Source organism: Lycium barbarum, chromosome 10 (assembly GCF_019175385.1).
Source record: "Lycium barbarum isolate Lr01 chromosome 10, ASM1917538v2, whole genome shotgun sequence".
Classification (NCBI taxonomy): domain Eukaryota; kingdom Viridiplantae; phylum Streptophyta; class Magnoliopsida; order Solanales; family Solanaceae; genus Lycium; species Lycium barbarum.
Window position 1 is genome coordinate 4824436 of NC_083346.1, and position 14262 is coordinate 4838697.

Sequence of the window (14262 nt, forward strand, 5' to 3'; positions counted from 1 at the left end):
TTATGGTAGTTTTTACATAAGTGTGACCAAATTGATCAAATTGGTGTGGCCATTTAACACCATTCTAATTTTTTAGATTGAACTTATAGAACTTAAATTCTGAATCCGACTCTAGATCTACCCAACGTAAAACCAGATTTTGGACTACTAAGCATTATTAAACTGCTGTTTTCTGCCTGCCAAACTCACCCCCACTCCCACGCCCACGCCCACCCACCCCAAAAGAAAAGTAGCTCCAGAAATGGGCCCTCATTTAACCATGGGCCTCCAGTATAATCCAGACGACCCGAAACTTAAAAAAGAAAAAAAGAGAACATGTACAATTACCATTTACCAGTGGATTCAGTCTCGAAGAGCTTAGTCACTGTTTGGCTGACACTCCAAAAAAATGGAAACAGACATCGTAATTCAGTTAGCTATCCTTCTATTCACACTGGGAATATTCTACGCTATGTACAATTTCCCCAAACAAGCTTTAACCCGACTCCGAACAAAAAACCGATCAACTAACCAAGCCCATTGTCACTTCATAAAAGGAGCCCAATTCCTCTCTCGAGCACGATCTAATCGGAGCAAAACAACTTCCTTCAACCTTGCTAAATTCGCCGCCGGTGAAGCTGATAAGGCTTTAGCCATCGAGCCCAAAGATCCAGCGGCCCATATTCTTAAAGCCCTATCGCTTGATTTAATGGGCCATAAAGTCGCTGCTTTAAGGTAATTCAAACTTATGTCCCTATTTTGTGTTGCTCTTTAATTTTTGTCCCTCTGTAACTAATACGGAGGAACACTATTCAATTTATCCTTAGAATGTAAGGCATAATTAATTAGGTTTTCCTTGTTTTATCCTTAGAAGAATTTTATTATCGTAAATAGATTAAATATTTAATAGAGATGTTATAAGTTAGATAAAAATAAGATTAAAGTTAGTCAAATACTCTTCCTGATTAATATTTTTAAGGGGTTTGTAAAAAATAAAAAAGCAACAAATAATTTGAAAGGGAGGGAGTATTAATTAGGAGGGTATTTGACTAACTTTACCTAATTATGTCTAAGTTATAATAACTCCTCACTAAATATTAACTCTAATTATGTTTCATCTTCATTAATTACACAATTCAACTAAAGATAAAATGAAGAAAAATGATTAATTATGTCTTGCATTTTTATAAGGACAAATAATTTAAAACAACTATTATTAGTAATCATGACAGATAATTGAAAAAGAGGGAGTACTCGCTTGTCCCAATTTACTTTTCGTTTGTAATCTGTTAAAAAAAAAATGTCACCTTTCTATAATTAAAAGTAACTGAATCTTAAAGTTTCTTTTTTACCGGAATAATTTATAGCCACGAGTCTAAGCTTATTTTAGACTATAACTTTTAAAAAGTTTTTCGTTTTTTTTTAATTTTGTACCAAGTCAAACGTGTCATATAAATTGAGATGGAGGGAGGAACTATTTCACATAAATAAATTTATATTTTTTTGCATCATAATACTCGTATGCCATGTATGGCTTTTGTTATCCCCACTGGACATAAATTCGATTGCTAAAAAACAAAATTGGTGCTTTAAGGTCGTTGGATTCCGCCCTATCTCCGCCAGCAGTGAAGGCGTTGTCCGGCGGAGAGAGAGCCGATGCATTGCTTAAACGGGCCGAGTTACAGGTGGCGTTGAATCGGAAAAGACGAGTTGACTCGGCTATAATGGACCTTTTAGAGGCAGTGAAATTGAGTTGTTCTGATCAAGCTAAGGCCTTTTGTTTGTTGGGTCAGTGTTATGAGATTAAGGGCTTGAAAGTTGAGGCCCATAATGCTTTTGAAGAAGCTTTAAGGATTGAGCCTGATTTGATTGCGGCCCGTGAAGGTTTGGGCCGGTTAAGATAGTTAGCCCAGTTTACTCGTCGCGTATAGATGAGAGGCTCAATATTGTATATTTTTGGTTTCAGATGATGTATTTTTCACAAGTTGTGATTATTCAAGATACTAGCTTTTTAGTGCAATATTGGATAATTTGTACTGATGAGAGGCTCAATATTGGAGATTAGCAAGGTAAAGTGTAATGGGCCTCTTCTTGGGCAAAGAAGAATAGTGGACAAGGAGCAATTATCAGTTGTGTATTGCTTCCATATGGAGAGAAAGGAATGGTATCAGGTCCCAGAACAATATCTACCAAGCTGACAAAGTGTGCAGAGAAATATACACACTCAAAGGCAAGGAACTCAGGATATAACGTTAGGGTGATCCTAGACAGTTATTGTATTAGATTGTTCAGATGGTCTCTGTAATTGTTTGAGTCTCTATTATTTTGTTTAGTTTCTGCTTTAGTTTTGAGTTGTTCTCTTTGTAAACTCTCTGTGAAGAGCTTGGTTGTTTAGTTTGAGAAATGCCTACTTGGATTCGTAACTCTCACTTTTGGTATCAATAAAATGTTTATTTATCAAAAAAGAATAGTAGTTTTTTAGTAAATAATCTTCTTTTTATTTCTCTTGTAATTTTTGGACTTTTTAGGTCACGGTTTAAAAATTTCTCTTGAACAAATTTTGTATCAGAGTTTAAGATTTTGCAAGTTATTGCAAATGTTTAACGACAATCTAATCTTATGTCTATAAGGTTGATAAATATATGAGCAAATATTAGACTTGAACATTATCTATAATGGTTATTTTTCAAGGGTGATATTTACGTAACTTTACAAATAAAAATAAAATCTTTATGGCCTAAAAGAGGGAGTTGGATTCAACAACTGCGCCTTAATTAAATAGGCGTTTGGATGTAAAAAAGATGATGTTTGAAAAACAACAATTATGAATTCTTGCTAATCATATCGTTCCCTTCATGCTCACGTAAAAAATGCGTTTGGATATAAAAAAGATGATATTTGAAAGATAACAATTATGAATTCTTACTAATCATATGGTTCCATTCATGCTCACTTAAAAAAATATATATAAAATAAAAATAAAAGTAGTCGAAGTTCTTATATCTCCTAGTAGTACTGTATATTATATTATAACTATATATAAGAGGGAATTAAAGATTTTTGTAGTCCTCACATTGAACTTTGATCTTATGAAGCTTCTACACGTGGCTTTGTTCTTTTCTTTGTTCTCATTTTTATCCTCATTTATTTTCTAAGACAATCCATTAGACCCTTGTATAATTGGTGTTGCTATTACTTTTCCCTACATATTTTCAGTTTTACCATCATTTTTTATTCCACTTGGGCCTTTGCAATTGTTCAATATAATAGTGACTTTTTGTGAATTTTTTTTGGCTCCTTATTAAATCATTTTTCACTCCTTTATTTCAAAATATTTGTTACGTTTCACTTCTTAGGCGTCAAATTACATAAATTTTAACAAATATTAATAATCTTTTCACTATCTTGATAGGAAATTGCAATTTATAGTATTTTCCGTATATTTTTTTTTGACTATCTTAGTTTAAATTTTAAAATATTAATTAATCCAACTTAATTTAGCTTCGAAATTAGTCTAATTGTCTTTATATTTTGGGACGGAGAGAATATATATTTTTTGTCCTTATACTTTCAGGTAAAAATTGGGTAACTTTGGAGCCAAATTTTCCATTACAACTAAAACATTTATTAGGTATTACAATAGTTTCATCCTTAAAACTGTCCAATATTTTGCTTCTTTAGTGAGCTCATATACGCTTTTTATCCTAAAATATTTTCAAATATATTTTAAAACTATTTTACTTTACTAATGTACTTTAATTACTAATATTTTTATAGGATCACTAGGTTAATTTGTGTAAAGATTCTAAATTAAGATTATATTTATTGCAATATATATTTGAAGTTAATGAATTTTTTTTAATTGCGTTAGATGATTCTAGTTGATGAAAACGTGAGTTTTATTAATATAGGTGAAAATAAAACACATTATTAGAAATGAGTTTAAGTTTAGCGCACAATGAGCCACAAGCAGGGCGGAGCTAGAGTGTCGGCGAGAGTTTAGATCGAATCTGGTAGCTTAGGTTCACATACTTTGTATTTGTCTATAGATTATTAATTTAATATTGAATAACTTAAAAGAAAATAGAATTCAGAACTCAAAAAATCCAAATCCTTGCTTTGCATCTGAATTGAAGTAAATAATTTCATTAACAATGAAAGTTAAAATGTTAAGAGTTTGGGCCCGGACTTAGCAACCCTCGCGAAACTAGTAAATTCTAGGGAAAGTCACATAGATACAAGTAAATAAGTAAAATATTTCATAATCTACAACTATTAATTAAATTAAATAATCTACAATATATACTCTATATTTAGGGTATATGTATAATTTTATACCATAAATAAAAAAATGTTGCTATGAATAAAAGGCTAATAATAAGGAGTTTCTCCTATATTAGTGATAACCAAATTAAATACATATCGAAACACATTAATTACTTTTCTAAACATCCCGCTATACTCAGCTAGCATTAATCCATAAAATAGTATACTACTGTGTATATGATATATATTATACAATTCCTTGAACAAGTATATATATTCTTGTGCTTATATATACGTATATTTCACTATTATATACTTATATAATATTATTTTTTTATATATATTAACTAGTATATACTATATATAAAATAATTTCTTATGTATATTAAACAAAAAGTATTTTATCTATTATACATAGATATATCTTTGACCACATACGTTATTGTATATATTAGGCATATAGTGTTTATTATATTAAATATATACAAATATAAATTTAATTGATTTGATTTTCCTATTTCATGGAAAAGAGAGAAAAAAATTGAATAGTAAATATGCAATGGCGGAAAGGAAGCCAAGTTTAATGGGATGGGGTATCAATTATTAATTAAGATCCTATTTTAGTGGTGATCCATAAGTAATTATATTATTCTATCTATATATTGTATATTGTATATTGTATACTTTATATGTTATTGTAGAGTACAATTGGTTGTCACATGAAGTAATATATTCATATATTAGGTATATCGTAATATTATATACTATATACACAAATAATATTATTATATTATGTACCATATATAATATACAAAATTAAATTTACTAATTTCTACTATTATATTCACAAACATTTTGTCATCTTCTTTTCAGTTTAATATACCTATTTGAATATACCATATACTTTCTAAGGTATATTTTCATGGACATTTCTTATACCATATTTCCATATATCATATCTTTTCATGTACTTTTCTTAATATTAATATATTCAAATAATTTCTTTTAGTCACAACAAAATAATTAAATCATTATCAAGTCAAATTAAAAAAAAAAAGAATAAAAAGGAGGAAATGAAAGAAAAAAAAAGTCTTTTTAAAACGGTAGACAGAATATGGTATTTGAAGTTGATTTTGGTATGTTTATTTTGAAAATTACATTCTAATGATTTTGAAAGAAAGAGAAAGTAAAAAGTGGATATGCATTAATGGTAGTAACTCCTAAAATTAAGTGTTATTGATATTTTAGGAATGTAAAAAGTTGTATTTTTATAATTAAGAAGTTAAAGTTTTGAATAAGTTGTATTTATGTAATTTTTTGAAAGTAGTTGTAATCTTTTTAATTACCATTTGAAAAAGTTGTATTTGTGTGACTTTCCCTAAATTCTAATAAGACTCCTAGAAAACATATAAATGTGCTAACTCTAAACAAATTATCAACTAATTGGTTTCACTTATATAGATCTTTTTTCTTTCATTATGCCCCATTTTTCGCTAGGTGTACAATAAGAGATTGTAGGTCTTTCGAGATAAATTTCTTTCATATGATATTAGGTGTACCACGTCTCGCTTCAGCACCTTTATTCACCGTGATTCCATACTTACAAACTAGTAAATTTGGAGGTCGACGCAGGACATAACCAAACCAGCTCAAGCGATATTCTGTCATTTTATCCTCGATGTCTGCTACTTGCACCTTCTGTTGTGTATATGATCTTTTTTAATTTTTCACATATATTTGAATATAACATTTCACTCATCCGGTAACATATTGCATTTTAGCAGCCCAACATTTACTTCCAGAAAAAAAGTTCATTTTGAAAACTTTGGGCAAAACTGTCTTTGACCAATAGGTAACAAATTCTGTCTTTATGTCATTTCCAATAATATATTGTGTTAGTTTCATTATTTGTAAAACCACTGGGAGAAATGGGGCAAGGTATGGTTTCTAACTGACAAAATATAAAAACCTTATGATGTAACTAGTATATATTACGGCCATCAACTTTTCTAAGTTTGGTGCTACGTATATGACTTTTAGCCTGACGAGGTTGATAATATCCATCATTTCCATGCTGAAAATTTCAAAATGCAATCTCAACAAGATGTCAACTCGCTATATGCCATTTCATTTCAATCTTTTGGTTAGGGTAAGGTATTGCTTGTTCTGAGAGGACATTTTATAAAATAATAATATTAATGAGAGGACCTTTTTAACCCGTCTTATCTAGCATTTCAAAAACTTTATTTTGGAAAGAGTCACAAAATTTTAAAACTAAAAATACATAAGAAAGACGATATAGGCCGATCACAAACATTCTTATGCATCAATTTCCCATGTCAGGCATAACTGGTTGGTTTGGCGGCTCCCTTTCAGTGTTATTAATGGTTCTTTGATAAACTTTAGTTTGATTATGGAAATCACGATTATAAATCCGATCAAGAGGAAAAACTAATACTATTGTTGCCACTCTTTGTTATTATGGCAAATCTTCCAATATGCTAGTATCAATGACTCTCTTCGTTGCACTTCTTCCTAGCTGCCTGGCCTTCAGTAGCTATCTCGTTTACCTATTTTTTGCCGAAAAGGGCAAAATATTGTGTTCACCGCATAGGCATTAAGACAAAATTCAGTTGAATTAATTTTTTTCACAAAAAGCATATCTTCATAGAAGTTCAAAAAGTGTTTTTGAATCCTTCTCAGTAGAAGTCAAGGATTTGTGAGCGAAAATTGTGCTTTTACTCTGTGTTTTTAATATTTCATAGGTATTTTAGATATTAAGATTTGGCATTTGTATACGATGATGGCCAATTCAGTATTTGTAGATACTAAACTTCAATAGTCGACATATTGGAGCCAAACAATTCTACAAAAGCATCGTCTGTCCACATATACTTTTGGTTGCTATACCGAAACGTTGTTATAGAAAACGCATAATACTGCGAAAAATCAATGCCTAAAAGAACTTGATGTGAAAACAGTTCCTAAAAGCTTGACATTATAGTGGAAAATTAGAGGCTACTCCTACTATAACTTGAAACTGTAGTCATTTGGCCACCATCATTAACAAAGACCAGATTTCTATCCTTTTTGTTTTTGGAATTACCATTCTTTTGCCATTCCAGCTGCATTGCACACAGCTGGCTAGCCTACACGAAGTCACAATCCATAGTCCACTTATAGTCATCATACATTAATAGTTCCAACATTATTGAAGGAAAAAATGACGTAGCAAAAAATAGAGACTTACTGCAAAATGTAAAGAGCTTTATATCATTTTCTTTTTTTCTATGTTAATTCAACCAGCAGAAAGTCCAGCAAGTTCATATGGTTCTAGGGAGCAACTCAAAAAAGATGAGGAAACTAGAAAACAGAAAAGCAAAATTTTTCCACAATGAGTGCTCCCTAAATACCCTGTCAACGTTGCATCTACTACTTATAAGTCTCTGAATTAAAGGTACTTTACAACATTTGAACCTGACCAGAACCGGTTAAACACTACACTAAACTTCTTTCGCGGGTCAGAAAAGAAAGGGTCAGCATGAAAACAATAGACGATTAACATATTAGCAGAGTCGAATTTTTGCTAATTAGTCGAACTATAGCTAGCTAGCTATCCATTTTATGGTGGTCAATAGGATTGGTGAGGCCAGATGAAGAGCTCAGCAGCCGAGGGCAGTAACGGCATTGTACCTGCCATTGTAGTCACATTACCGGAAGCATCGGGCCCACCTGCATTGCCAGACTGGAGGTACTGGAAGAAGTTGTGATGATAGAAAGCTGGGGTGGTTGTGTCGAATGGGACCCCACATGGGATAGCAGAGACAGGTGGCATTGCCCCGAAATTGATGTTATTGCTACTGCTATTGTTGCTGCTGCTGCTGTTGCATTGAGTCAACTGATTGCTCGACGATGATTTCTGCTCAGACTCGAGGGAGAGTTTCAGACGCTTTGCAGTCCCACCAACGGGGAGGGCGCTTTTCATGATGGCTTCGACATCGTATCGATTCATCTCGAAATTGGTCACAGCATTCATTCCCCTGAACTTTATTGCTGCTATGTCGTACGCTTCTGCTGCTTCCTCTTCAGTCGCTGTTGACAATTTAATACCGATATTGATTAATATTAAGACATGGTTAATTCAATTCATATAGTTTGTGCTACAGTCGGAATTAAGAACACGAATATACCAAATGTTCCTAGGTAAAGATCCTTGTTTCCAGCAACTCGGCCGATTCTTGCTTGCCAACGGCCTTGTTGATGATGCCTGTAATGTTCATTAAAATTGTTAGTCATCACAAATTCACAACTAATGAATCACGATATAAAAGTCACCCATCGTACAGATGAGAATTTTAACCTTGATGGGTACAAACTTTTTAGGTTCTTATCGAATTCATTCCGCTTTTAATATTATAGGCTCAAAATTCAATATTTGTTTTGACATTTTAGTAACTTCTGTTACATGTATTGTGTCCAAAATCATGGTTCAACGAACCCGTCGAATGTGATATGACACCAATAATTTAGGCAAATAATTGCTAGCAACAAATTTGGTACCTTGTCACCCCGCGGTATATCGAAGCTCCTCGAGAGAACCCGCTACTTTTCCTGATATTTACGAGAATATCGATGAGAATAATTGATAGAAACAGGAATTATCATATGAAAAAAATATAGAGCACACCAACCTTCTTAGAGAGGCAATGAATTCTTGCTTAGTCATGTGTTTCATTTCCTCCAGTTCTTTACAATAATTGGAAACCTGAAAATAAATTTTTAACCAAGTTTAGACTCAAGCTGTATTCATGGTTACGTCCCTTTCCATGCAATAATTGAAATGCCCATAACAACAGGAAAAAATTAATAAAAGGTGTATATATATAATATATTACAGGGCAGTTGGTGGTAGCTGTGGGACCCCAATACTTCAGGGCAGCCAAGTCATATGCCCTTGCTGCTTTTTCTTCTTTGTCATATCCACCTATACATTTCACAAATTTCCAAATATAAAAATCTCAACTTTATGCCCAACTTTGAAAAATATGTATCTATAGGGAATTATGGGACTTGAAAAGAATTGAATAAACTTACCCAAGTACACTGCAGACCGATCGGATAAGCAAGAAAGCAATACCGCCATTTCATGAAGAAAAATGAGTAAAAACATTAGATTATGAGCCTGACAATATTAGTCAAGATTCTAGCATAAAAGTGTTTAAAGGGAAAAGGAAAAAGATATAAACAAAACAGCATGCTTAAGCTTTTTACACATTTGTACATCCTTTTTGTAGGTTGGCAAGATAGTGACATATAGTTAACTAAAAGAAAAAAAAAAAGAGATGGTGACTTGTGTCTTGCCCAACCAGGAAAAAGTTGAACATGTTTTTGTTCATAGTATATAATAGAGGCAAAACTAAAATTGAATTTTTGAGTTCTAAATTCTAAACAGCTTATTGGGTTATGGATAAATTATTTATATATATAAAGTGGAATTTTAAACAAAAATACAAGACTTTGACCAAAGTTAATGGATCCTGCTGAACCCGTAACTTCCTCCAGCTCCTGCTTATTAGGATCATGGACTTGTGAATTGAAGCTTCCAAGATTTCATTAAAAATAATTTGAAGTTATCAAGATTTCATTACAACTAGAATTACTAAGCACTTGGATTCTCACTAATTCTAGGAAGTGAAAGTGCAAAAAGGACAAATTGACATTGAAGTTCTATCTAGATAAACAATTCTTTAATCTGTCAAATCTATCATTCCCTTGGTTCGAAAGCTGGCTAATGCATGTACAACATTAAAGAACTGTACAAAGAATTTGGTGGGGAGTTCATTTAAATTTTCATGTGGGGAATGAGACTGGACACCCTTTTGGTCAAACTAAATGAGAGGCACTGGCCCATGAAATGAAAGAGGAAAAAAAGCAAAAGTTAAAAGCAATCTGATACATTTTCAGAGTACCAGAAGCTAGCTATTGTCTATACTACACTAGCTGATGTATGTGTACTCTCAGGGTGGAAAGGTAAAAGAGAAGGTGTAGTCATTTTAGATGCTGCTTAACAGGAAAAAAAATCTATGGATAAAGAAGTAGAATAACTTCTGGACAAAATCTTGAAGACGCTGGATTTTTCAGATGAATTTAATTTATTTCAGATACATACATGACAATAACTTTTATTACATTATTAGTGTATTTTAACATGTTAAGTATTTTCTCTTCTTGGACAGAAATTTCCGATAACCTCGGTAAATAATGAGTCTACCCTCTACCGTTCTACACTTGAAACGTGTCTGCAATGTCTAAACCACTTGTCACGCGTACTCTCATGTCATTTTATTCTACTAAACAAGAAATCCCCGAAAGTCAATGGTATACGGCCTGAATCACGGTGAATAACGGAGTCGCTCTTCCACCCTTCTCTCGATATTTTTGTCTGTAGCCCTAACACAAACTCATCACTCGCTATACTCTCACCGCTATACGCGCTATATTTATGACTCATTTTTCAGTTGCTCAATATTTAGGTGATATAATAATGCAAAAAAAAAATTTACACTACCAAAACTTTTTTCAACTTTCGCCAGATAAAGAATGTACCTTTAAGCTATGGTGGTGCACAATGAACATACAAAGCATGAAATATCAATAACATTTTTTCAGAACACAACAAAGACCATACACCAAAAACATGAACAAAAATGACGGCCTATCTGATCAAAAATCACTTGAAAGAATAATAGGAAACAACGATAAAATAATTACCAAAAGTACAAATAGTATATAGAGTAGGGAGCAGCAGCACAGAGAAATTTGTTGCAGTGAAGACACAATATCAGAAACACCAAAAAGTACACAAAACTGCAAACATTTGTATTCAAATCATTCAATCAATCATCCTAAAAGCTTATTGATTTGAAAGAAAGAAAAATACCCCCTCCGATGAAAAATCTGAACCCCTTTAATTTTTCAGTATTTATCCTTTCAATTGCATGCAACTTTCTTTTCACACTCCACATTAAATAAAAACATTGAATAAAAAAAGCAATTAAAAAAAATGGGTTATTTTTGTACTACCTTGACGCCCTTTTCTTGCTTGGCCTTCTCTTCTACAGCTGTTATCCCATAGATGAGCTTCATATCTTCCTGTCCATCTATGTCTGCAAAAAAAAAAATCAAGAAAATTAAACCCCGCTTATTTTTTCATCTAAATCTACTAAAATATCAAACAAACTTCAAAAAAAAAAAAAAAAAAAAAGTTCATACCTTGTTACACCTCTGTAAATGGAAGTTCTTTGACCAAAAGTATCAGAAACTTTCTTGCAACTCTCATCAACAACAGCAACAATAGCTTTTTCTTTTTCCTTTTCTTTCTCTAAGTACTGATTAACATTAGTATTAACAGCTAATGACAAAGCACCACCACCAACATTAACATTATTATTATTCACCATACACTGTGAATAACCTAACTCATTGCAAGACTCAGTACCACCAAACTCAGTACCAACAGAGTTATCAACTTCAGAACCTGAGTTAGTTGAAAAAGCTTGAAAACCAGTTATATTTTTGAGATCTTGATGCTCATTATTAAAGCTATTATTATAAGCTTGGGAACCATTTTGTTGTTGTTGTTGTTCATAGATGTGAGTCAATGATGATGAGTCTTGAGTCAGTGATGATGAGTCACCACCAAGAAAATCTTCAAGCTTTGGTGGATTTGAGTCCATAAAGTTTTGAAATATTGATGAGTCACCATTGATGTTAAGTCCTAAAACTTCTTTTTCACCTTCAGAATACATCACTTGTGGTTTTTGATTAGACCAACCTGCATAACAATGGTGAAAAAAAAAAATGAGCAAAGAAAGAAAACAAATAGCTAAACTTAGTGGCCAAGTATTGGTTTTATTTGTATATAAGAACAAAAGTTTGTACCTTGCTGAGCTAGAAATTAGTTTTTGAAAATGAAAATAATTAAAACAGTCTGTTAAATAAAAGGTGATGATGAATGAAAAATGATTTAGCAGTAACTGAAACAGCATTACTAGTACACACACGGTTGCATTTTATTTGTCTTTTTCCTTAACATTTTTTTTCCTCAACAAACAAATGAATAGTTAGACTTTAGAAAGAACCTCATTTAAAACTGTCATTTCACATTTATGTTGCGTTTCAAAATCCGCGGCTCGACTAATTTAGATTCACACAGAAATTTTTTTAGATTTTTAGCTTTCTACTTAGTAAAAAACTAGTTTACATAGTTGAAACTCTGAAAAATCTGGTTAAGAATGAATATATATATATTCCTTAAGTTTTGAAATTTACTGGCTAGACGATCTTGAATTCACATCGAAAAAAATGCCTGACATGGGGTTTTAGTCTCTACTTTAAAAGAACTAGATGCCATAGCTGAAAAATCCGAGAACTCTGATTAAGGATGGAATCTTTTTTATCATTTCTACTATACCATCTTGAGATAAAATGAAAAAAAAAACAAAAGTGATGAGAAAAAAATGCAAACTTACCATGAGGAAAGAAGTTATCAGCAAAGTAGTAATTATGAGAGTCAGCTGATGTAGGACCAAGATCAAAATTAGTTGGATGAGCAAGTTTCATGTTGGATTGATGAAGCATAGAATTAGACTGATGATGTGAAGAAGAGCTCAACATTTCCATTGAAGACAAAGAAAATGATAACCAGTTGTTGTTGTTGTTATCTGGTGCCATTAAAGAAAAAAAAAATCAAGAACCTTAAAAAACTCCTTAAAAAAAAAACAAGAAAACTAAAAATCTAAATACCCAAAAACCCAAAAACCCAAAACCGACTTAGAGAAGAAAAAAAATCAAACTTGAGTTATACCTCAAACTTATCATCAACCCATTAAGGATCAAGCTGAGAAAAAACAGAAAAAAAGGTGTTTTAAAACATAAAACACTTTTAGATATATCTGTTTATATATATATATGTAAGTAAGAATAAGATCTTTTCTTTTCTTTTCTTTTCTTTTCTACTTCTTGTTGTTCTTTTGACTAGAAGGACAAAAGTGGTTCTTGAAAAAAAGACTTAAAAGAAGAGAGAAAAAGCATGCAAATTTAAAGCAAAGCTAAAAACTTAATGAATGAAAGAGAGAAAATTGTTTCAAGTTATAAATGAAGTTTGGAGAGAAAAAAGAAGAAGAGAGATCATTGAAGAGCATGTGGTGTAATATAATGGGAGCAAAGAGCGGTTTCAGCTGCCATTCGGCGTAAAATCAGAGGGACACATTTGAAGAAACTATGGAAAAAGAAAGGTTTTTTGGGGGAAAAAGTGAAAAAGTAAAGGGGCTATTTAAGTGATGTTAATAAAATAATGGGGGTGAATTAAATAGTAAGTGGTAAATATGAGGGCGTGGGTAGGAAACAGTGACTTTTTTGGTACTGCGCAGTAGAAAATATGTCTGAAACAAGGCCGCGTAGAATCCGGGCCGGCGGACAATTGTTTTTTTTTTTTAGGTTAAGAGATAATTATTTGAATATGTTGAATTGAAATTTCACTAGAATATGTATTTTATTATTGCACAAAATAAATTAAATATGTTTTTTATTATTGCACAAAATAAATTATGTACTTAATTTTTTATTCTAAAATGAGCTTTTTCCTATGTTTTTTATTACATGAGGTGGGGTACGGGAAAGGGAAAGAGATTAGGAGACGAGGAATCGAATTTTTACCAATAAGGTGAAAGTTTAGGTAGCTAACCAATAGACCTGCTAAGATCCCCGTGTACTGAGTTATAACGGTGTTAAAATTATAGAAGTTTGGGATTGACTAAAACTAACTTACACGTGTAAGATGCAGCTTCTCCGATATATCAGGAAAACGACAATAAAAGCTGATAAATCGATAAAAACGTGGAAACGGAGCTCGTCAAGATACGTCCACGTTTAGCAAGTTTGTTTTCTTATTAGAATATGTTGAAATTATTGAACAATGATAAGGAATACTCGTCGATAAATTAGGGATTTCAGTCA

At 32.0% G+C, this 14262-nt stretch overlaps 2 protein-coding genes across 3 annotated transcripts; one reads left to right on the forward strand and one right to left on the reverse strand.

Annotated features, from left to right (window-relative positions):
* The first annotated feature begins 215 nt into the window (after nt 1–215).
* On the forward strand, nt 216–2447 carry LOC132613791 (uncharacterized). Its single transcript, XM_060328018.1, has 2 exons — nt 216–714; nt 1574–2447. The coding sequence occupies exons 1-2, from the start codon at nt 389–391 to the stop codon at nt 1881–1883; spliced, it is 636 nt and encodes a 211-aa protein (XP_060184001.1). The 5' UTR covers nt 216–388; the 3' UTR covers nt 1884–2447.
* A 5057-nt stretch (nt 2448–7504) lies between these two features.
* Nucleotides 7505–13488, reverse strand: LOC132614634 (AP2-like ethylene-responsive transcription factor AIL6). 2 transcript variants are annotated; one of them, XM_060329127.1, is made up of 10 exons: nt 13112–13487; nt 12777–12968; nt 11518–12079; nt 11329–11411; nt 9340–9348; nt 9141–9229; nt 8937–9010; nt 8806–8856; nt 8436–8512; nt 7505–8337 (listed from the first exon to the last, which is right to left on the reverse strand). In XM_060329127.1, exons 2-10 carry the CDS (start codon nt 12925–12927, stop codon nt 7877–7879), a joined length of 1557 nt encoding a protein of 518 aa, XP_060185110.1. In that variant the 5' UTR covers nt 12928–12968; nt 13112–13487; the 3' UTR covers nt 7505–7876. The 2 variants fall into 2 exon arrangements, with proteins under 2 accessions (XP_060185110.1, XP_060185109.1); XM_060329126.1 differs by having other exon boundaries at nt 12777–13488.
* Nucleotides 13489–14262: the final 774 nt, after the last annotated feature.